Source organism: Octopus bimaculoides, chromosome 11 (genome assembly GCF_046866305.1).
Source record: "Octopus bimaculoides isolate indiv1 chromosome 11, ASM4686630v1, whole genome shotgun sequence".
Lineage (NCBI taxonomy): Eukaryota > Metazoa > Mollusca > Cephalopoda > Octopoda > Octopodidae > Octopus > Octopus bimaculoides.
The window spans coordinates 38283062-38307021 of record NC_142938.1 but is presented as its reverse complement, the minus strand read 5'-3'; the positions used below and the strand labels follow the sequence as shown (position 1 = coordinate 38307021).

Sequence of the window (23960 nt, the reverse complement as noted above, 5' to 3'; positions counted from 1 at the left end):
GTACCATATTAACAATATTACAGACCCTTTTGCAAAGCAATGCACCAGAATCTCAACATACACAATGACACCAATTATTATTGGGCTCGCAGACCTGTGAGAACCCAACACAGCTGCCCAGTGTACCCATGCTTTCAGACAGCATTGAGCATACAAACTGAAGCTTGTTCATATACCAGTAAAGTACTGATCTCTTAGAAGAGAAATTTACCTCTTAATCACCCAGTTCATGTTACAGTGAAGCAGTAACATGTATGTAAAGATATAGTTTACCATTGTAAACAGTGGGTGTCAACTCATTGGGTAATTGGTGACTACACTGCATACTTGATGCACTTCACATAAAGTGGTACCATGTGAAGATACAATTTACCATTGTAAACAGTAGAATCAAATTTCTGTGAAATTAATGAGTGTTCCATAAACTCAAGAGACCTAAATTTTTTTTTGAATCTAGAAAAAGTGACAGCAAATCACTCTTTTGTATCTTCTTTTGAATTCCTCATTGAAGAGGAAGTCTTTTGATAGTGATCCAAACACTTAATTGTATGCAGAACTTTATCAATGCTTTGAAGATTTTGTTATTCAAGTTAGTCACCTCTAGAGTTAACTACTAATTCTTTAAACTATTTATATATGCCAGATGGATTATATATAATTAGTTAGTTAGTTAGTTAATTACTTAGTTAATTAGTTAGTTAATTAGTGTGCTGAGAATTTCTCTGCATTACTGATATGCATTTTCCATTCCTCTGTATTGTCTCTGGCATTATCTCTTGGATAATACACCAAGCACCTTCTGATATTGTTCTTCCTTCACCAGCAGTGACCAATACTTTGTTTGTGATAAATGGAACATCTTGGTATAGCTCTTTGTTAGACATGTGTCAACATCATTAGATATTTAGAACAGCATGGAGTGTGCTAGTGTGTGAATCCTTTAAAGGTTTCATCATGGAAGCTGTTAGTGACCATGTGATTGAACTATGAACTAAAATTTATTCAAATGAAAACCTGAAGTCTATTTTAGTGCTCCATGGAAAATTAGATTTCCATATCATCCTTACAGTTAAGCACCCTCCACACTTTACTAATCCTGATTTCTATATCGCTCTTAGATTTGGAGATATGACTTCCAAGTTATTTGTAGTTCCCTACTCTTTGATTTTTTTACTCCATTCAGAAAAATACAAGCTTTCAGTTTTATCTTGGCTGTCATACATATATCTATTTTAGATATATATATGACAGATAGAGATATAGACATATGTTTAGATATAGTGTTGATATGAGGGTGGGCTGAAAAGTTCAAAGCTATGAAGGGGTTATGCTAGAGCTGTGAAATCTTGCGTGCATTAATTTCAACTTTCTTTATTAATAACAGCATTATTTCATTCCAAGAAAACTGACATCTGACTATTCAAAGAAGACTTCAAATGTAACTAGTAGGGACTTCTCTTGAAAATCAACAAAATTTGGCATCATGGAGTTATTAAGTACCTGCAGAAAAACAACAGCCACTACCACCACCACCACCACACCACCGCCACCACTACACCACTACCATCAAAATAACAACAATACTGTCATGTAATATTTCTCATACATACTTCCTCTGATAAAATCATTATCATCATCAACATTTAACATCCATTGTCCATACTGGCATGAATTGGACAGTTTGACCAGGGTTGATAAGCTGAAAGGCTGCACCAAAACTCCAGTCTGATTTGGCATGGTTTTCTATGGCTGCATGCCCTTCCTAATGCCAACTACACCAAGAGTGTAATGGGGGCTTTTATGTGCCACCAGCATTTGCATGACACTGGTATCTACCATGACTGTGATTTTGCTTGGCTTGATGGGTTTTCTTATCAAGCATGACATAATGCCAAAGGTCTTGGTCATTGCCTTTGTGAAGCCCAACACCCAAAAGGAACTCAGCCACTTTTCCTCCATGAAGTCCAATGCACAATGTAAAAATATAAGTCAAATTATCATTATCATATCTATCTCAAAAATCTCAAAAGTTGTCTCACCTGTATTTCTTTAGGAGTTTCATACAATGTATCCAAGTCTTGAAGCAAATTCTCAATTCTGTTTTTCTCTTCAGGTGTCATAGAAACTACACTATCAGCATCTTTAGCCAACTGAAATCAAACAGAAATAAATACAATTAAAACTAAGAATGTAAAAAAAATAAAATAAAAGGAAGATGAAACAAAAAGAAACTGTATTGTTGAATACTTGGTCCCTATAAAGATCATATAGTTGACCAAAACAATAAAGCTCTGAATGGCTGCATTTCCTTTCAGCACTTCTTGGTTCGGGGCTCAAATCCCATAAGAGTCCTCTGTATTTTTTATTCTTCTGAGGTCAATAAAATAAGAAGTAATAAACTGAGAAGATTCAAGTGAATATATGTGTTACTTTTAAAAGCGGTTTTATTCCCTTTACAAGAAACTAATATTTTGATAGCTGTGACAGCATTTTGATATTAGCTCTGACTTTTTCTATAAAGTATCAGTTAGTTTGGTTACAATATGGTATTTCTCTGGACAGAAAGTATTTTGAATAAATTAAAAAATCATGATGTATGACATTCACTACCTCAACAACAACAACAACAACAACAAAGAGCTAACAAGCATGTGTGATGACATTCCACCAGAGTGCAAGGATGCAGAAATACCTTTAGTTGGTGTCAAGGTATGCAGTAAAACCACTGGGAGGGAAGGAGCCCTAGCTGGAGTCACATCATCCTTCTACGAGAGAGACACTCTGATGTAAAACCTGCAGTTTAATATAATTACTTGTCATCTTGCTCTGACCTGTCTCTAGGTACTAATCATAGAGACTCAGAAAGTAGTATTTGTTTTGTTCAAGCATTTACTACAATAATCCCATGATGTATAGATGTCTCTTTACGGTGACCTCATTTGTTATGCAATCTACTGAAAGTCCTATGGAGATAGAAGAGTGGAAATGTGATCAGACCTAACCAGAAGAAATCACACAGTAAGTAACATCTTTTGTCTGTCACCTATGCTTCAAACCGTGCATATCTACAACAGGACTGAATAGTTATCTGAGAGATCATGGATGGAGAGTCAGAAATGTCATTGATAGAAGGTAGAAAGAGATGGCAGTCATCTGTAAAGAGAGAGAGCAATCACCATGTATGTATGTATGTATATGCATGAATACATTTGGTGGAAGATCACAAATTTGTGTGGTATAGATTAATTAAATGACTCAAACATCAATAGATGTCTGGTACTTGTAGTTGTGATGATTGGGGAGGGAACAAAATCACAACCAGTGTGAAGTGAAATTAAAATACAAAGAAAACAAAACTAAAAAGTTTACAGTAGTCAAAGGTTTCTCCATTCCAGAACCTCTACAGGCTAAAGAGAGCAGCCAACTTTCTTCAAAATTCACCTGCTGCTGCTTTGAAAATGAAGGATACATCACAGAGAATGGTTATGGCTTAAACAGTTTTCAACATAGACCTGTACAAATAGGATTCACTTGAAGCTAAACAACAATAGCAGCAGCAATGCAATCTAATAAAATTATCTACCTGAATGTTTCTTTTAATAAAGTTCTTTTTGGTTTTCTTCTTCATCTGACTATGTTCTTCATCCTGACTTGAGGCTGTCTCCTTGATTTGCACCAGACTAAATGGCATTTCATTGAGTTCTAATTGATGGAGAGACTCATTACTAAATGACAGTCGTATTTCACTTGAGACTACTTCCTTCAATGCCTGACTTGTGTCTGTCCCACTGAGTTCTATTAGTTCACTGGGTGATTGATTGAGTGACTTATTGTTGATATATTGGCTCAAATCTTCACTAATGAGACCCACTTGATCTGAGTCCACACCACTAGGTGCTTGAGCTGGAGACTCACTACTGATATTTTGGTTTGAGTATGTATTACTGAGTTCCACTTGGTCCAACACTGCATCACTGGGTGCTTGATGTGGAGACTCAATACTGATACTTTGACTTGAGCCTTTATTACTGAGCACCACTTGGTCTAAGACCACATCACTGGGGACTTTATTTGGAGATTCAATATTGATATTTTGGCTTGAGCCTGTACCACTGAGCACCACTTGGTCTAAGACCACATCACTGGGTACCTGAGTTAGAGGCTCACAGCTGATATTTTGGTTTGAGCCAGCAACACTGAGTCTCATTTGGTCAGGATTCACATTAGTCGGTGTTGAGCTCAGGGAATTATCATTGGTAACTTGAACTAACTTGAAATCATAGGATGACACTGGGTCTGACATCATATCACTAACTTCTTGATTCAAAGACTTTTTGTCAGTGGTTTCATCCTTGAGGCCTTCGTTTGAAATTTCATTAATAATGTCTTTGACTGAGTTTGTATCCTTAACAATATCAGCAGAGGATAGTTCACTTTGGAGAATTTTGTCTTTGACATTCTCACTACTGTACCCGATGTCTTCAAGAAAATGGGCTTCATCGTCCAATATGAGATCCTGAGTTTTCTTTTCAGTATACTCATTCACCATAGCTACAATAATTACAACATACAATAGGTAGTTAATATATGAACGCAATATTGATGTTGATGATGATCATGATGAAAATGGTTATGACAAGGAAGACCAAGTCATGCAGACAGCCGTAATTTTTATGCTAATAAAAGACTGGGTGAAGACTATGATGATCTATATGATCATAACAATAATGTTGAAAATGATGGTGATTATGGTGACTGATAATGATGATGAGGATGACAATGACAACAACAACAACAATAATGATGATGATGATGACGATGATGATGATGATGATGAAATTAATGAAATAACAGATGAAATTGATCCTACACACTGCATTTGATGAAAGATCAGCAACAATGTTCAAGATGAATCAGATTACGTAAAAGCAAAGTAAAATATCAGAGAGCCACAATGTAACAGTGGTTTGACTAGATTTTTATTAGAAATTCCCATCTGTTCTTTGCAGCTGTCTAAGCCAGAGCTTACCTCTAGTTTTTTTGCCAATATAGGGATAAGAAACAAATCACCAGCTGGATAGGCTCCCAGTATGTCACAGTCAAAAGCCAACAAATATCTCATAGCATAATGAGATATTTGTTGGCTTAGCTTGATGTGACTCAGCTTGATGTGTCTTCTCAGTTATAATGAGATGGTTTGGGCCATTTTAAGTTAAGACATTTCTGTCATAGATACAGTACATTTCTGATGTTGAGACAAGACCTTGCAACTTCTTGACTGGTTTTCTAGTGTCACAGCCACTGTGCTATCAACTAAGGAAGAAGCATAAAGAAAGGACAACAACTCACTTGACATTGATCGAGAAGAATCACTTTCGGTATCATCTTCTGATTTTAGTTGTTCAGTTTTGAAGAAAGGCGAATATGCAAAAATACTATCTGTAGTGTCATCTTTCTCTGTAAATAGAATTATAATAATGTTAACTATGTGTATTCAATCCACTTGTTGTCATTTATGACAATACAGTTGTTATGTAATTGGGATTTAGTTTGACTAAACTCAAAAGTTAAACACAAAAAAATTAGTGCAGGTGTGTTGGCACTCTGTCGCTTACGACGTCGAGGGTTCCAGTTGATCTGATCAATGGAACAGCCTGCTCGTGAAATTAACGTGCAAGTGGCTGAACACTCCATAGACACATGTACCCGTAACATAGTTCTCAGGGATATTCAGCGTGACAAGGCTGACCCTTTGAAATACAGGCACAACAGAAACAGGAAGTAAGAGTGAGAGAAAGCTGTGGTGAAAGAGTACAGCAGGGTTCACCACCATCCCCTGCCGGAGCCTCGTGGAGCTTTAGGTGTTTTCGCTCAATAAACACTCACAACGCCCGGTCTGGGAATCGAAACCGCGATCCTATGACCGTGAGTCCGTTGCCCTAACCACTGGGCCATTGCGCCTCCACTTAGTGCAGGTAACACAAAAAGAAAAAAGAAACAGGGTTTGATGTTAAGTTGTTGATAGTTTTCAGTCCTAAAGGTCAGCTTTGATTGGGTAGACATATCACCAAAGGCATAACAGGTATGGCTCTCCTATCTTCCTTTCAAACAGTGTCTCATCATCATCATCATCATCAACATCATCCTCATTTAGTATCTATTTTCCAAGCTGGCATGGGTTAGCCGGTCTGACTGGGACTGGTCAGCCTGGTTTCTATGGCTAGATACACTTCCAAATGCCAACCACTATACAGAGTGTACCAGATGCCTTCTATGTTTCTCCAGCAGGGGTGCTTTTTACCTGTCACTGACATGGATGCCTTTTATATGTCATTGGCACTGGCCATGACAACGATTTCACTTAGCTTGATGTGTCTTCTCAAGTATAGCAAATCGCCAAAGGTCTTGGTTTCTTGTCATCATCTCCATGAGACTAAACATCTGAAGATCATACTTCACCACCCCATCCCACGTCTTCCTGGGTCCACTTCTTCCACAGGTTCCCTCTACAGTTAGGGATCAGCACTTCTTTACACAGGACTACATTATCAAAAGTACCTTTCATTTGTTGTTTATTGCTGTTTAGTTCCATGTTTATCTTGAATTTACCAAAACTGTAATGAAAGACATTCAATTATGAAGGCATCTTTTTTTTATGTTTTCCTTTGCAGAGATAGTTTTGAGACACTGGAGCAAGTTGTGGTCCTTTGATTTGTTTGATCCTGTTCAAATGTCCAATTCATGCCAGATTGGAAAATGGACATGAAAATGGCGAAAAGAAACTGACAATGTGTGTACAATGGACCACATTATGAAATACTAATACTTTTTTAAGATGATATTGTATGGTTTACAAAAAAACTAAATGCTAATTGTAGGAACTCAAGTGACCACATAATAGCTCCTCCACTGCCTCACATAATACTGATTTCAAATTTTAGCACAAGGCCAGCAATTTTGGGTGACAGGGTAAGACAATTATGTCTACCCCAGTGATCAACTTGTACTTATTTTATCAACCCTGAAAGCTAACCTCAACAGATTTTGAACTCAGAACATAAAGATTGACGAAATGCCACTATGCATTTTGCCCGGCATGCTTCAATTTGTTCATCCAGCATGTGTAATGAGATAAGGTTATTTTAAAAAATTGTTTTTGCTTTAATTTCAGCTAGGTTTTGGTTTTAAAGGTTCAAATCACAGTCATAAAGATGCCAAATACTGTAGAGTAAAACAGCTGACTGACTAATGTTATCAGTGGTGCAAAGAGAACAAGATGTATACATACACATATACACATATGAATGCATGTGCACACACACATGCACACATACATGTGAATATTCATACACACACATGCACATAGTGGTTATGAGCATAGGCTACATGAATGATTAACAACTGCAAGGTGTATGCTTCAGATTTTGGTGGATTCATTATGCCATGCCTTCACCAGGAAAATGGCAGAATTGTTAGATGAAATCCCTTGCAGTATTCATTCTGGTTCTCTGTACTCAAATCTCACCAAGGTCAACTTTGCCTTTCATTCTTTCAGGGATAGATCAATAAAATAAAATACCAGTCTAGAGCAACCGCTTAGTGGAATTGTGAGAACAGCAGATGAGGTGGTTTGCAGAATATATTTCAGCTTGTTTGCATTCTTGGTTCTTGGATGGCCAACTCAATCCATCATCTAGTCTTTGCAGATCTTTAACAGGCTCCAGTTTATTACAAGCATTCAGGTCAGGTCCTTTCTAAGAGGATAACGTCCTCCCTACCTTTATAAAAAGCTCTGGTAAAATAAGAATCATAGATACTGCCTTTCATTCTCTAATTAAGGGGTAAAAATATGGTACCCACTTAAAATTAACAAGCTATTTCCTAACTTCACTGTCTGGTTCACCGAATACAAAAGAATACTGCAGTAGACGATGACTAATGTCTCTTTTGATCCTATATTCAAATCACTGCTATCATGCATGGCTGTGTGGTAAGAAGTTTGTTTTCCAACCACATGGTTCTGGGTTCAGTCCAACTGCATGCCAACTTGGGTGTCTTCTACCACAGGCCAACCAATATCTTGTTAGTGGATTTAGATTTAGTAAATGGAAACTAAAAGAAGACCACTGTGTGTGAGTGCACGTGTGTGTGTGTGTGTGTGTGTGTGTGTGTGTGTGTGTGTGTGTGTAGAAGATGTAAGATGAAGTGGTGAGGAAGAATCTTCAGATGCTACATCTAACAGAAAATGACAAGGGACCAAGACTTCTAGTGGTTTGCTGTACTTGAGAAGACACACCAATCTAAGTAAAATTGTGGCTGTCCATGTATACAGGCATGTTCTCAACATCTCACTTTCAGCAGAGAGATCCAAGTCTTGCAGGCTCATGGGTGCCAGTACCACATAAAAGCACTTGTGCAAGCGCCACATAGAATCACCCATGCTGGTGTCACATAAAAAACACCTGTTCCAGTGTTACATAAAAGCACCCATGTTGGTGTTACATAAAAACACCTGTGCCAGTGTCACATAAAAGCATTGTGCCAGTGTCACTTAGAAGCACCTGTGCTGGTGTCACATAAAACTGCCTGTGCTGATAAAATCACTCAGTACACTTTGTAAAGTACTTTGTGCTAGGAAGGGCATCCAGCCATAGAAACCATGCCAAAACACAATTGGAGCCCTGGCAGCTCTCCAGCTGACCAACTCCTATTAATCTGTCCAACACATGCCAGTATGGAGAACAGCTGTTGAAAGATAATGATGATACTGAAACACTGCATTAGAAATGAAGTCCCTGAGTTCAGACCAACTCCAGGGAATTATAAATACTCTTTAACACATTTCATCTCATGAGCTGTGGTCATGCTGGGGCACCACATTAAATATGTATCCGAGTGTAAGAAATAGAGTCTGAACCAACTAAAATATGGTGTAAAACATGAAAAACTACAAAAAAATGAGGTCTATTGTTCAGAAAATGTAAAACTTTATTATAATAAAAGCAATTCTTACTGCTGCTACGATGCTTTGGTGAGTAGGTCAGGGCAAAGAACTTTTCAGTGTTGGCTTTTTCATCCCTCATTTCTATTCTTCCAGTTTTCTTTATCTTTTCCAACTCTTCAAGTAATCTAACAAATTAAACATGTATTTTGATGGATTTTCAAAAAAATGTTTTAAGAAATATAACAAAAACAACAGGACACAATGACTTGGAGTAAGAGAAAAAGATATCGCACAAAAGTAATCTTAATAATCATCATCATCATCATAATAATGATAATAATAATAATAATAATAATAATAATAATAATAATAATAATGGGCACTGCACACATCCTACGCAAAACACTTTCAATACGGTAACCATAAGAGCATCACAGCAAACCAGAGCACATACCCAAGGCACACAGAGCTGCGCTCAGTAGTGAAGTGGAAGCACGTTATAAAAATAAAACTACTGAACAATAATAATAATAATAATAATAATAATAATAATAATAATAATAATAATAGTAGTAAGAATGATAATAATAATCCTTTCTACTAAAGGCACGAGGCCTGAAATTCTGGGAGAGGGGCTAGTCGATTATATCGACCCCAGTGTTTCACTGGTACTTAATTTATCAATCCTGAAAGGATGAAAGGCAAAGTCAACCTCAGCAGAATTTGAATCATATGGTTGTGACACATGTGCCTGATGTACCCTTATCAGACAGGTAATCACGACAGGTGTATTGGGCTTCTTATATTTTATCCCAGTGTCACTTTGATGGCATGCACTGCTCTCTCACTCAATAATAATAATAGTAATCTTTTCTGCTATAGGCACAAGGCCTTAAATTAGGGGTGGGGAATAAGTTGAATACATCGACCTCAGTTAACTGATATTTTATTTTATTGAAAGTAAAGTTGAGCTCAGTGAGATTTGAAATCATTTTTAAGTATGTAAACAAGATGTACATTTTTGGATATACTTTTCAAATTAAGAGTGGCTGTGTGGTAAGTAGCTTGCTTACCAACCACATGGTTCCGGGTTCAGTCCCACTGCGTAGCACCTTGGGCAAGTGTCTTCAGGCTGACCAAAGCCTTGTGAGTGGATTTGGTAGACGGAAACTGAAAGAAGCCCGTCGTATATATATATATATATGGATGTATGTGTGTGTATGTTTGTGTGTCTGTGTTTGTCCCCCCCCCAACATTGCTTAACAACCGATGGTGGTGTTTACATCCCTGTAACTTAGCGGTTTGGCAAAAGATACTGATAAAGTAAGTACTAGGCTTCCAAAGAATAAGTCCTGGGGTCGATTTGCTCGACTAAAGGCAGTGCTCCAGCATGGCCTCAGTCAAATGACTGAAACAAGTAAAAAGAGTAAAAAGAGAGTAAAAAGAGAAAGAGTAATAAAGATACTAATAAAAAGTTTTAAAATTTACTGTTTTTGTAAAAGAGCACTCTGCATCTTAGCTTCTTTCTCCTTGGTGAGCTTCTCATACAAAATGTGGTCAAGTCTTCTGATTTCATTAAATCCTTCAAAATAATTAGCGTACTCATTTTCTGGAACCCCTCTTAAATACTCATTGAAGTTAATATTATATTTGAAGAACTCAGGATATGTTTTTGCTGAAATATTCTCCTTGTTGTTCCCTTTGGTTCTGTTAGGATTCACTTGAGTGTAAACATTGCAAGTCAAGTTATTCCATTCAAGAGGTAGAGAAATAAAAAAGAAAAAAAAAAAACAGCTCCCATTACTGTCATTATTCAGTTCTGATATTACAATTAAAATGAAACAAAATAGTCATGCTTTGTAGCTGGTGTGAGAACACAGATTGCTCTAATGAGTCATGCAGATGACAGTTTTTAAACTATCTTATGCATATCTTACACAAGTATTGTTGTTACATATAAAATGGCAAATAGCAATATTAAAAAATAGGGTCCTATGGAGGAGGTTTTGTCTAAATTTGGATGCCCTCAAAAGTTTGTAAAAACACTGAAAGCTGTCCGTAAAGACATGAAAGCCAGAGTAAAATTTGGGGGCACACACTCTGAGCCTTTTCCAGTAGAGAGTAGTGTGAAACAGGGAGACCCTGATGCCTGTGTTTCTTTTTTTTGCAGTATATTTTGCTGCTGTGCTCTTATGTCCTCCAAGACACAAATGAGGGGCAGATGCAGAGAGACATGACTACAGGTACAAAGATACGTATACATCCATGTACAATACACATTTGTGTGTTAATCATCATCATCATCATCATCATCGTTTAACGTCCGCTTTCCATGCTAGCATGGGTTGGACGACTTGACTGAGGACTGGTGAAACCGGATGGCAACACCAGGCTCCAATCTAAATTTGGCAGAGTTTCTACAGCTGGATGCCCTTCCTAATGCCAACCACTCAGAGAGTGTAGTAGGTGCTTTTACGTGTCATATAGATATACACATGTACATATGCATATATATTCACACACCCATGTAAGGTGCATACAGATACATGTATAAATATATGTCAATACACATTTATAGATGCACATATGAGCAGAGATATATAAATTAGACACTGGGACATACACTGAACTAGGTTACACTGGATACATATAAGAGTAGAGGGACATAGATAGACTAATAGATATATGTAAAAAAAATAATCACAACATCAGGGGTCATTTAGCTCAGCCGGAATTAGAGAGGAAGAGTTCAATTTTCTGTAGTGTCTGCGAACAACATTTTCAGTTGCAGACATTGGTGTGTGGTAAAAATTTGCTTCCCAGCTACATTGTTCCAGATTCAGTCCCTCTGTGTGGTACCTTGGGTAAATGTCTTCTGCTATAGCCTCAGGCTGACCAACACCTTGTGAGTGGACTTGGTAGATGGAAACTGAAAGAAGTCTGTCATGTGTGCATGTGTGTGTGTGTGTGTGTGTGTGTGTGTGTGTGTGTGTGTGTGCGTGCGTGCATGTGTGTGTGTGTATGTGTGTGTCCCACCATCACTTAACTTGCAGATAAAAGGGTTTAGCCCCCAATGACATTCATGCTGTTATCATTGCTACATTAAGTAATTATGTTCCAGCTTTATCAAACGGTGCAACAGTGGGCCACTGAATTTAGGAGGAGAATGGAGAGTCTTGAAAAATGACTCAAAGTTTGGACATCTTGCAACTGCCATCACCGAGGAGAACATTGATCATGTTTGTCACATGATAATGGATAACAGCAATTGGCTATAAATCAAACAACCAATGCTACCAGCATAACTTCTGAGAGAGCTGAGAATATTCTGCACAATGAACTTGGTATAATGAAGGTTTTGGTTGGCTGCAGGTTACTATAGAAGACACTTGCACAAGGTACCATGCAGAGGGATTGAACCAGAATTATGATCAATACATTCTACAACTATGACCAATTACTACTGAGCCTTCTCTCATTTGTTGTACCACACTAGAAACTGTAGACTAAGCCTGACTCATCATATAGTAAATACCACCATGAGTGATATTCTGACTACAGTGGAAAAGGCAAGCCACTGGATTTGGTTAGGAAGAGATGATGAGCAATGGCTAGAAGAATATTGAGTGAAACCTGACAACCAGAAAGCAGAGCCTCATTTCAGTGAGTGGGGTTGTGCGTGCAATGATGTTGTCAAGAGGAAAGCCCTGAAATGGCACATTCTCTCCTGATGACCCCATAAACTTGCTAGCATCTGGTATGTGGAGCTTTCAACTGGTAGCACTTACATCTGTAAATTGTTTGCAAAAAAGAAATATATATATATATATACCTGTGTTATTGTCCGTGTATGTAGAAAAATAAAATGAATTTGTGTCATTGCTGTGAGGACAAGGTGGAGATGGTGTATCTCCAGGTATTGCAGACTGAAATAAAGACAAAAAAAAAAGGAAAAGTAAATAAGAAAAAAATAATTAAACATTAGTTGGATTATTAAATCATATGATGCATTAAACTAAAGTAAGTTCACTGTCATCAATTCACCACAAGGAAAGTTCACTGGACAAATGTTTTGACATAATTTTTCAACTTCAATTATTCTCATTTTTTTTTGTAAATAAAATAGTTTTGAACTATTACCGGTGAGATACTATGGATATATTTTCTCAGTAAACTTTCTTTGTAGTGAACTTTTCTCATGGTGAACTTTCTTCATGGTGAATTGATGGCGGTGAACTTTCTTCATAGTGAATTGATGGCAGTGAACTCTTCTGTGATAAATTGTAGGTGAACTTAACTGAAATTGCATTAAACAAATGTAAATATAAATAAACTAGAAGGTGTTCTGGCTAAATTCAACGATTTTTTGTGTCTTCTTATTTCAAGAACAGCTTTAATTACCACTGAACAATCAAAGATTAAAGCTGTAGTTGAGGAAAAGTTAGTTGACATGGAGGACTGGAAGCCATCTTTATGCTGGAAAAGAGTTACCTTTATCACCAGGATTTGTGTTAGGTATCAAAATGCCAACATCATGACTGCTGCTCAAGGCTTTGTGAACACTGTAAAGGCTGTAATACATGACATGGACAGCTGCAATGGAAATTATGAAGCTGTAACCAGTAGGAAGGGGCATTGCAGGCATTCTTATTATGTCTGCCAGAATTTACACCTGTATGTTTGAACAGGGCCTCAAGCTCAATGCAGATGGCTATATGAAGCAGCTAGAGAGTGTGCTCAATCCCTAGCTGGAAAGGGTTACTGCTTGAAGACCATATGTATGACAGCAAGATTCAGCTCCTTGCCTTACCTCTAGAGTCAGAAGTGATTGTCAGAGAATTTCTATGACTTCACCAGACCCAATTTCTGGCTTCCTAATTCCCCCAACCATGTGTGGGGCACAGTTGAGAAAGACACCAACCAGCTCTGTCCACAACACCAGTCCAACCAGGATGGGAGTTAAGGAGGTGTTCAAAGATCTTCCCAGAGATATAGTGGGGAATGCATGCACCAGGTTCCGGAGCCACCTGTGGTAGAAGCTTAGGGTGACTACTTTATGTAAACTGTTTTCCCCCAGTCATAATCTAGTTGATATTTTTTGGTGTTTTAAAATACTTTATTTCTGGATAAAATATTGTTTGCTTTTCCTTTTATGCCAACTGTCAAATTTAGCCCAAACACCCTGAGAGAGACAAGACAAACACAAACACTAACAGTACTTAAACTTTGTATTTTACCATTCAGCAAATGACAGATATATATAAGTTCCATCATATGGCCAGCTTCTCTTTTCTGTTTCAAATTGTTGTATTCAGTGTATAATGTAATTTAAATATAAACACACTATTAATGTATAAAATCCACATTGGTTATGAAAATTTTAGCAGTCTTATTGTTAAAAACCCCTTGGATATACCTAAGTTAATAAAAGATGTTGAGTGATCCATGCAGTGTTGATCTACATTGTTATAGATAGATTTAAATAAATATTAGTGAGATTAGCTTTCCATCAATGGAGTTCATACACTGTTACATCAAAATTAAATATAGAAAAATTGAAAAAGTTCAGAAAGTTTTGTGATGAAAATTTTAAAAAGATGAAAAAACATTGTGCAAATTGTTTTAGGAGGACATCGATTGCATTTTAGATGGAGATCGATCAGACATATCACCACCACCAAATTCACAACTACCAGCTTGGTTCCACAGCATAAAGATTTTGTGACAATGGGTGATGCATTTCACTGTAGTGAGTAGTCTGGTATCTCATCTATTACGATTGGCCAGACAAAGTTTTTGTCTACAAAGCATTAGCTTCATCTGCCAAAGTTAAGAATTAAGCCATTGAGGACATGGAAGGCTGAGATAATTTACAATTATAGCAAAATTTTGTTTAAGATTTTACCCCTGAAATTGGAGGTCCAGTAAATTTAGATAAGAGGGAGAGGCCAGGTGTATCATATCACTTGTTAAAATGTACTTCCAGAGCTCTTAAGCCCCTTGTAGGCAATGGAAACAAGAATGCATTATAAGAAGGGAGTTAATTTGTCCCATTCCTGACCTCCAACTTGACACCTACATATATATCTATATCCATACATGTATGTATTATGTGTGTATGTACGTATGTATGTATGTATGTCAACAGCTTGAGTGTGTGTACATATATGTGTGTGTGTGTGTGTGTGTGTGTGTGTGTGTGTGCATTATATATATATACATATATATATATATATACTAGACTACCTGCTGGGTCACCGAGAAACTCTGAGTTTCCTAACAATGGAGTTTTGTTTCATGGTTTGTTTTTTCTTTTCCAGGTTATTTTACATACTTTCAATGAATGTGATATTGAAATCACATGCAAGCGGCTCCTTTCTCCAGAAAAGGAAGGATTTGGCTGCTATTTCTTGCATGCCCTGCTACCACGTAACAGGTATTTCAGGTCCTTTATTGCAAAAGCTGTTACATGGTAGCAGGGCATGCTAGAAATAGCTGTCAAATCTTTGGAGGTGAGATATGTTGAATGCACTTGAGAAAAACCTATGAAAAAATCTATTTCACACTGAGGTTATGAACAGGTCTTTTACAAAATATTTACCATAGTTTTAAAGTCATTTTCACTTTAAAATATTTTTTAAATATGCCAAAAAAAACATTTTTGTAATGGAATCCACTTGAAAATAATTTAAAAAACATTAAAATATTGTCTGTTTAAAGAAAGCTAAAATATAAATACTTACTGTACAAACATCTTACATTTTTGAAATAACATTCACATAAAAATATTTCTAAATGATTAAAATATTGTGTTTAACAAAAGCGAAAATAGAAACATTTACTGTAAAAAAACAACTTATCTTTTCGTTGTCAATTCATTGTGTCTAATCAAAAGATAAGAATTTCTTCCCTTTCAGGATTAAGATTATTTTCGGAATATTTTCCCATTATGCACCATTTTGAGTATTTATACCCTGAAAACTTCTATCTTAAGCACTTGTCCAATTTACATAAAATTCGTTTTATTCTGTTCATATTAACATTTCAGAGTAAACTTAATTATTAGTATTTTCCCATTGTCCATGCTGGCAAACTGGAAGGCTGCACCAGACACCAGTCTGATTTGGCATGGTTTCTATGGCTGGATGTCCTTCCTAATGCCAACCACTCTGAGAGTGTAATGGGTGCTTTTATGTGCCACTGGTATGGGTGGCTTTTGTGTGACACCAGTATCTGCCACGCCTGCTATTTTACTTGGCTTGATGGATCTTCTCAAGCATGACATAATGCCAAAGATCTTAGTCATTCATCATTGCCTTCGTGAGGCCCAACACTCAAAGGATGCTTTTCCCATTGGCCACCTTGCTGCCATTAGGCCCAATGCTCAAAAGGTGCTTTTTACATGCCACCAGCATGGGTGCCAGTTACGGCATCGGCCACTTTCCCTCCGTGAGGTCCAACACTCAAAAGGTGCTTTTTGTGTGCCACCAGCACAGGTGCCAGCATCAGCCATGACTACAATTTCACTTGGCTTGATGGGTCTTCTTAAGCACAGCATATCACCAAAGGTCTCAGTCGCTAGTCATTGCCTTCATGAGGCCCAAAGTTTGAAGATCATGCTTCACCACCTCGTCCTATGTCTTCCTGAGTCTACCTCTACCACAGGTTCCGTCCACAGTTAGAGATTGGCATTTCTTTACACAGCTGTCCTCATCCACATACATCACATGACTATACCAGCACAGTCATCTCTTTTGCACACCACATCTGATGCCTCTTATGTCCAACATTTTTCTTAAGATGTTTATACTCTGTCATGTCGTACATGCATACTAGCATTGCACATCCAGTGAAACATACTGACTTCATTTCTTTCAAACTTATGCATGTCCTCAGCTGTCACAGCCCATGTTCCACTGTTGTGTAGTACAGCTGGTCACACACAGGCATCATACACTCAGTCTTTCACTCTGGGGGAGGGGCCCTTTGTTGCCAGTAGAGGTAGGAGCTCTCTGAACTTTGCCCAGCCTATTCTTATTTTCATAGCTATGCTGTCAGAGCATCCACCTCCACTACTAACTTTGTTACATAGATCATGGAAGCTGTTTATTACCTCTAGCTTACCTCACCTAGCAGTTGAGAGAGTCTATTTTCTGTACATTTTTGGTGCTTATTGTATCTGTGCATCTTCTACACACAAAAGCTATTTTCCCTGTAAACCTTCCTCTGATATTGCTGTACATCTTATGTGCCCATATCTTACATTGGGTACATCTTATGAAGTTTCTACCTATGCCATTTTTTACAGATCAAGCAGGGATTTGTGATCTGAGTGCCTTTATACTTACTAAGACTTTGGTTTTTGCTATGTTAACTCTAAGGCTCTTCAATTCTAGACCTTCTTTCCATACCTGAAATTTCTTCTCTAGTTCTGGTGGTGATTTAGCTATAAGAATAAGGTCATCAGCTTAGAGAAGTGAGAAGCCCCCAGTGGCAGCCTGTCTAAATTTCCTCTGTTATTGCCTGGAAAACTATGATTAACAAGATGGGACTGAGGATCACTTATTGGTGAACCCCTACTTGTACCTTGAATTCTTCGCTGTACTCATTGCCAACCCTCAACTTACTGACAGCCTCTCTGTACATGGCTTGTACAGCTCTCACCAACCATTTATCTATTCCTAGTTTCTGCATTGATCACCAGATAAGGGATCAGGGGACCCTGTCAAAGGCTTTCTCCAAGTCAACAAAAGCCAGGTACAGAGATTTATCTTTGGCTAGGTATTTCTCCTGCAGCTGTCTTACCAGAAATGTAGCATCAGTGGTGCTTTTCCCTGGCATGAACCCAAACTGCATCTCCTTTAAACTGACTCGCTCCCTAATTAGTTGGACTATGACCCTCTCCATGACCTTCATTACCTGACCCAACAACTTGATACCTCTGTAATTATTTGTATCTAAAGCGTCACCTTTACCTTTGTAGCAGTTGACTATGGTGTTGCTGCACCAGTCATTGGGTGTGACTCCTTCGTGTACCACCTGATTTACAATGCGGGTGACTAGACTATAACCCACACTACCAGATATTTTAAGCATCTTAGTGGTGATTCCTGATGGGGGCTTTCAAGGTACTGTCAATTCGGATAGCTGGTCCCTCAGTTGGGTCAACATTTGGCAGACTCTCCTCTTCCCATTCATTCTCCATGTTCAACAGTCTTTCATAATGGAAATTTCGAAGCCTCTTTCTTTGCAGAATCATTAAATGCAAGTGCACCATCATCCATGTGGACACATTGCTCCTAGGACATCACAATTTTCTCTCACATACTGTCTGGCAATCTTTGGTCCTCATGTTGCTGAACATAGGCAAACTTCTTCTTTACTGCTTTTTTCCTGGCTAGATATACATGTCTCCAAGCTTCCCTATCATCATTTTAATGTCCACTGTTTCATCAGAATGTGTTGAGCAGATTTTCTGTCCCAAATCTTCGCCTGTTCGTATGTAAAGTAATATTTTTCGATGACCAAGAATGCTTACATGGAAGATTGGAAATGTGGGACACGACACTGCTTGCATGTTGATGACACTTGTTTACAACTATCACAATGTCAAGACAAGGACACACACACACACACACACACTCACACAATACATGACAGGTGTCTTTCAGTTTCCTGCTATCAAATCCATTCACAAGGCTTTGATTGGCCTGGAGCTAAAGTAGAAAATACTTGCCCAAGGTGTTATGCCGTTGGGACTGCGTTTGAAATCATGTGGTTGAGAAGCAAATTTCATACCCCATACTCATTCTACCTGCACCTATATAAATATAGATATTATTTCGCTTAGGCATTAACCTGGTGAAGAACTCAATATACGTGTGTTTCAGAACAATGTGTGAGACAAGTAATAAGAAAATGAGATAACAAAGGAATAAGACAATTGTTTATTCCTTTATATTTGTGTGTGTGTGTGTGTGTGTGTATATAGGTACACACATGGCTGTGTGGTAAGAAGCTTGCTTCCCAACCATATGGTCCCAGGTTCAGTCCCACTGCATGGCACTTTAGGTAAGTATCTTCTACTATAACCTTGGGTTGACCAAAGCCTTGTGAGTGGATTTGGTAGATGGAAACTGAAAGAATCCTGTTGTGTGTATATATATATATATATATATATACTTTATTTAAAAGCAGCAGAAATATAACAAAAAAACCGTTACTCTGAGTTTCACGTTCCCTTGTTGCACATTACATGTGCTTACTCCGGTATATATATATATATATATATATATATATATATATATATATACATATGTACATATCTATTTGTGTGTGTATCTTTGTGTTTGTTCCCTATCACCACTTGACAACCTATGTTGGCATGTTTACATCCCCATAACTTAGCAGTTTGGCAAAAGAGACCAATAGAAGTACTAGGCTTGCAAAGAATAACTGCTGGGGTTGATTTGTTTGACAAAAGCCGGAGCTCCAGCATGGCCACAGTCAAATGACTGAACAAATAAAAGAATATATATCTATAAAAATATATACATGATGAACTCTCCTTTCGAAGACGCCATATAAACATTCAGCTTTTACCGAAATGACCAACACAAATGATTTGTTTATAGTGATCAAATGCTTGTACTGCACATTAGCTCACTCTCTGCATCAAATTGACATTGTCTGAACAGGTGTATGGTGTATCATGCGTCAGGTGTCAAAGTGATCAGAGAGGAATGTGAGAGGAAGTGTTTTGCTCAAGAACACAACACACCACTAAGTCTACCCCAACTACAAAGCCTTGCCCAACTAGATCTGATATTGGTAGATTAAGTAAGCTTATTTTAGATAATATTATACCGTTCATTATTCCTAACCTTACTCTTAAATTATAGATTAATACAGATGAAGCTCTTAATTGGTTTAACTCTATTGACAACAATAATAATTTTTCCTTCATCCAATTCGATATCAACAATTACTATTCTAGCATTTCTCCTATACTCCTGAACAAAGCTCTCATATTTGCTAAAAATAGATCCCTAATTACTAGAGAAAAAATTGACATAATACTTTTAGCTAGAAAAACCATCATCGAATTCGAAGATAAGCTCTGGACCAGATCTGACACCCCTGATAACTTTGATATCCCAATGGGATCGAGTGATTCAGCTGAAATAACAAATTTGGTTGGAGCATATCTTTTATATTGCCTAAATAGGGAAATTCCTGAACTCCAAGGAGGCCTTTATAGGGATGATGCATTATTTATCATACCCACCAACAACAAATCAACCATAGAGAGAATGAGAAAGAATATTAGAAAATTCTTTAAAAGCTTTAACCTTAGCATTACTTTTGAATATGGTACTAAAATCGTTAACTTTCTTGATACCACTCTTAATATTAGCTCTAAATTGCACTATCCCGATAGAAAAGAAAATGAAGTCACTAAATATGTGTAAATAGATCATCGAAACACCCCCCCCAAATATTTTAAAATCTATTGTAAAAAACATTTCCGATAGATTAACTAAACTGTCCTCAAACCATGACATCTTTAAATCTAATTCTCATTACTACAATGAAGCTGAAGCTTTATCAAGAGTGGGCTATGATCAAAAAATTTCTTTCCTTATTCCTAAATCTATTAAATGTGATCGTAACAATAATGATAATAATACTAATAATGATAATCTAATTATCCTAAATAATGTTACCAATAATAAAAATTTAATTATCGTAAATAATGGTAAGATAAGACCTACTAATAATAACCTATCAATAGGAATAAAAATGTAATACAACCTGATAAATGCCTACACAACCATATTAACACCAATAAAATACCTAGCTTAAGAAATTATAATAATGGCTATAAAAATAGAAATAGGAAAATTACTTTACATAACAAGATAGATCCCAATAAGAAAACTACAAATGATAGTAGAAGCAATAATATAACCCCAAATACTTATGATAACCGCAAACCCCCTTCATATTACAAATTTAGAAGAAAAAATTCTATATGGCTTTACATCCCTTACAACTATGCAGTATCTACAAACATCTATAAGAAATTTATGGATATCTTACAAAAAAATTTCGACCCTAACCATAGATATTATAAAATCTTCTCTCAACACACAATCCATATCTCATACTCTACTCTCCCCAACATAGGATCTATTATCAATAAGTTAAATAGAAAAAAACATTGAACTAGCTAGGACCCTTGAAAATAAAAATTGTCTTATTATTGATAACAATACAAATAACTACCAAACTATTAATAACACCAACGCAACCAATAATCATGCACATGTTAATGAACATATTAATACTTCAACTGTTAACATAGTTGATGAGATAAATCTTCCTAGCTCAAACAATATCAATTGCATATCTAATAATACAACCAGCAATATTGATGTAACTAATTTAGATACTTGTATCAATAGTCAACATAGCAATATATATATAGCTAATAAGCCCCTTAATTGCAATTGCAGAATTAAAGTCCACTGTCCGGTATCTGGCCGTTGTTTAACCCGTAATGTAGTCTATAAATGTACAGTAACTACTCCAACTAATAATTACATTTACGTTGGTTGCACAATCAACCTTAAACAACGATTATATAACCATTTTTCTTCATTTAGACTTAAACATAAAGCCAATAGCACATCATTATCTAATAAAATTTGGGAATTGAAGGAAAATGGTATCGATTTTAGTCTTAAATGGGAAATCGTCAGGAGAGCACAACCTTATAGAAATAGTAGATATGGCTGTGGACTGTGCTCTATGGAAATTTACGAAATTTTTAAACTTAAGGATAATCCTAGTCTAATTAACAATAGATCTGACCTTAGGGTTCTATGTGTGCATTGTTACTCCCGCACCTTTAAATATTTTAAAAAGTAAATATTTTTTAAAAAGTAAATCTTGCTAAATTTTTTAATTTAGTTTCTCTCATTTCCCTGACTAATAACTATTTTATTTGAGTTATAACTTTTAATATATACTTAGAATACATTTTAACCTTTCCCAACCCACTGATAGTATTCCTACATTTTCTCAAGGTTATTCTGAGTCTCTTCTACCTATTACTTTTTCGAAAACCTTAGCTTTAATTCTCTTAATTTAGTCCTGTTTTTCTAACTTTATTCCTCTCCCTTTTTTCCTCTTCCTTCTTCCCCCCTTTCTTTCTGTTTGGATTTTGGCCATTAATATTATAGTTTTACTCATAAATAATACTACCCCACATTAATTTATATCTTATTTTAACTGGATATGTTTATCTTGTTCTAATTATTATTGTTCCTTATAGTTTTAAACTTAGTAATTTAGTGTTTCATTGTATTATTCTAATTATACTGTAGAATAGATATATTTCTTTAATACCTTGACCTTAATTCCCTTACCTTAAAATTTTTCCAAATTCTTACCACTCCTTAGGGTATTGCCTTTCCATTTCCTTTTTTTTATTTTTTATTTTTCTTTCCCTCATGCTTGATTTACCCCTAACCTGCTGTCCATCACTATTTAACCTACCTTCCTCTAAAATTTGAAATTACTACTATCCCTCCAATTAGATTTTAAATTCTTGTTTGATTCACTAGTCTGTGGAACAGCAGCATAGTCGAGATGGTATGTTTTCTTCTCTTACTCTTGTTTTTTGCAAACATCTTCAAAATCATCATCATCATCATCATCGTTTAACGTCCGCTTTCCATGCTAGCATGGGTTGGACGATTTGACTGAGGACTGGTGAAACCGGATGGCAACACCAGGCTCCAGTCTGATTTGGCAGAGTTTCTACAGCTGGATGCCCTTCCTAACGCCAACCACTCAGAGAGTGTAGTGGGTGCTTTTACGTGTCACCCGCACGAAAACGGCCACGCTCGAAATGGTGTCTTTTATGTGCCACCCACACAAGCCAGTCCAGGGGCACTGGCAACGATCTCGCTCGAAAATCCTACAGGAGCCAGTCAGGCGGTACTGGCAACGGCCACGCTCAAAATGGTGCATCTCATGTGCCACCCGCACAAGAACCAGTCCAGGGGCACTGGCAACGATCTTACTTGGCTTGCCGGGTCTTCTCACGCACAGCCCATTTCCAAAGGTCTCGGTCCGTAGTCATCGCCTTGGTGAGGGCCAATGTACGAAGGTCTTGCCTCACCACCTCAGCCCAGGTCTTCCTGGGCCTCTTTCTAAAATTGAAATTCCATTATGCAGCTGAGTAGTACATTTTCATTGCACATTTTATGTGGTGTTCTCACTACATGAATAAATGAAGTTTGTACGAAACGTACGTACTGCTATAACCTATTGAATTTTTGTTGCTTACCTTCAAATTTTATTCACCAAATCTCTTGATTTTGTTTTTGGTTTTTATCCTACCAAATTCTGGTGCCTCAAACATTTTAAGTACCACATTTAATCTTTTGATTAAATCTATATTATATATATATGTATATATATATATAATATTAATTAATACTAGGATATGGATTTCTTATTAGACTTTTATTAGGTACAACGGATCTTTTTTAAAACGGGGGCCACATTTTTCATTAACGAAACACTTTGAAACTTGAAACATTGGTAGAATGTGTCATATAAAACGTCTTTTTCTCTTAGTCTTCTTTAAAAAAAAAGAAATCCATAAGTTATTCCATGTTAAAGTTGTCGTATTTCTGTAATTTCAACCAATCACTGACGTCCATTCAGCCGATATACATTAAGTGCCGACTACATAAACAAACGATTCTGAAACAATTAACCCTAACCCTAGAGTTAGGGTTAGGATTAGGGTTAGGGTTAGGGTTCGGGTTAAAGCAAATTTAAAATGAAAAAAGCAAATAAAACGAAGGTATGGAGATTAAATACGCTTTACACTGCTTAATCAGCCAAAGGAGTAAATATAAACAACTGAATACTTGTCAGTGATTGGTTGAAATTATCGAAATAAGACAATTTTTTACATGAAATAAATTCGAATACA

At 36.8% G+C, this 23960-nt stretch overlaps 1 protein-coding gene across 2 annotated transcripts in view; it reads right to left on the bottom strand.

Annotated features, from left to right (window-relative positions):
* Positions 1 to 23960, bottom strand: part of LOC106869953 (uncharacterized) — a 38623-nt gene that overhangs the window by 12476 nt on the left and 2187 nt on the right. For both annotated transcript variants that reach the window (XR_016243646.1, XM_014915897.3), the window contains exons 2-7: positions 12777 to 12870; positions 10433 to 10664; positions 9014 to 9129; positions 5350 to 5457; positions 3584 to 4551; positions 2040 to 2150 (exon numbers count right to left, since the gene is read on the bottom strand). Coding sequence is in view for 1 of the 2 variants with exons in the window: in XM_014915897.3 (XP_014771383.2) it covers positions 2040 to 2150; positions 3584 to 4551; positions 5350 to 5457; positions 9014 to 9129; positions 10433 to 10664; positions 12777 to 12870 (1629 nt within the window). In the remaining variant the exon portion in view is untranslated. The remainder of the gene's footprint in view (positions 1 to 2039; positions 2151 to 3583; positions 4552 to 5349; positions 5458 to 9013; positions 9130 to 10432; positions 10665 to 12776; positions 12871 to 23960) is intronic.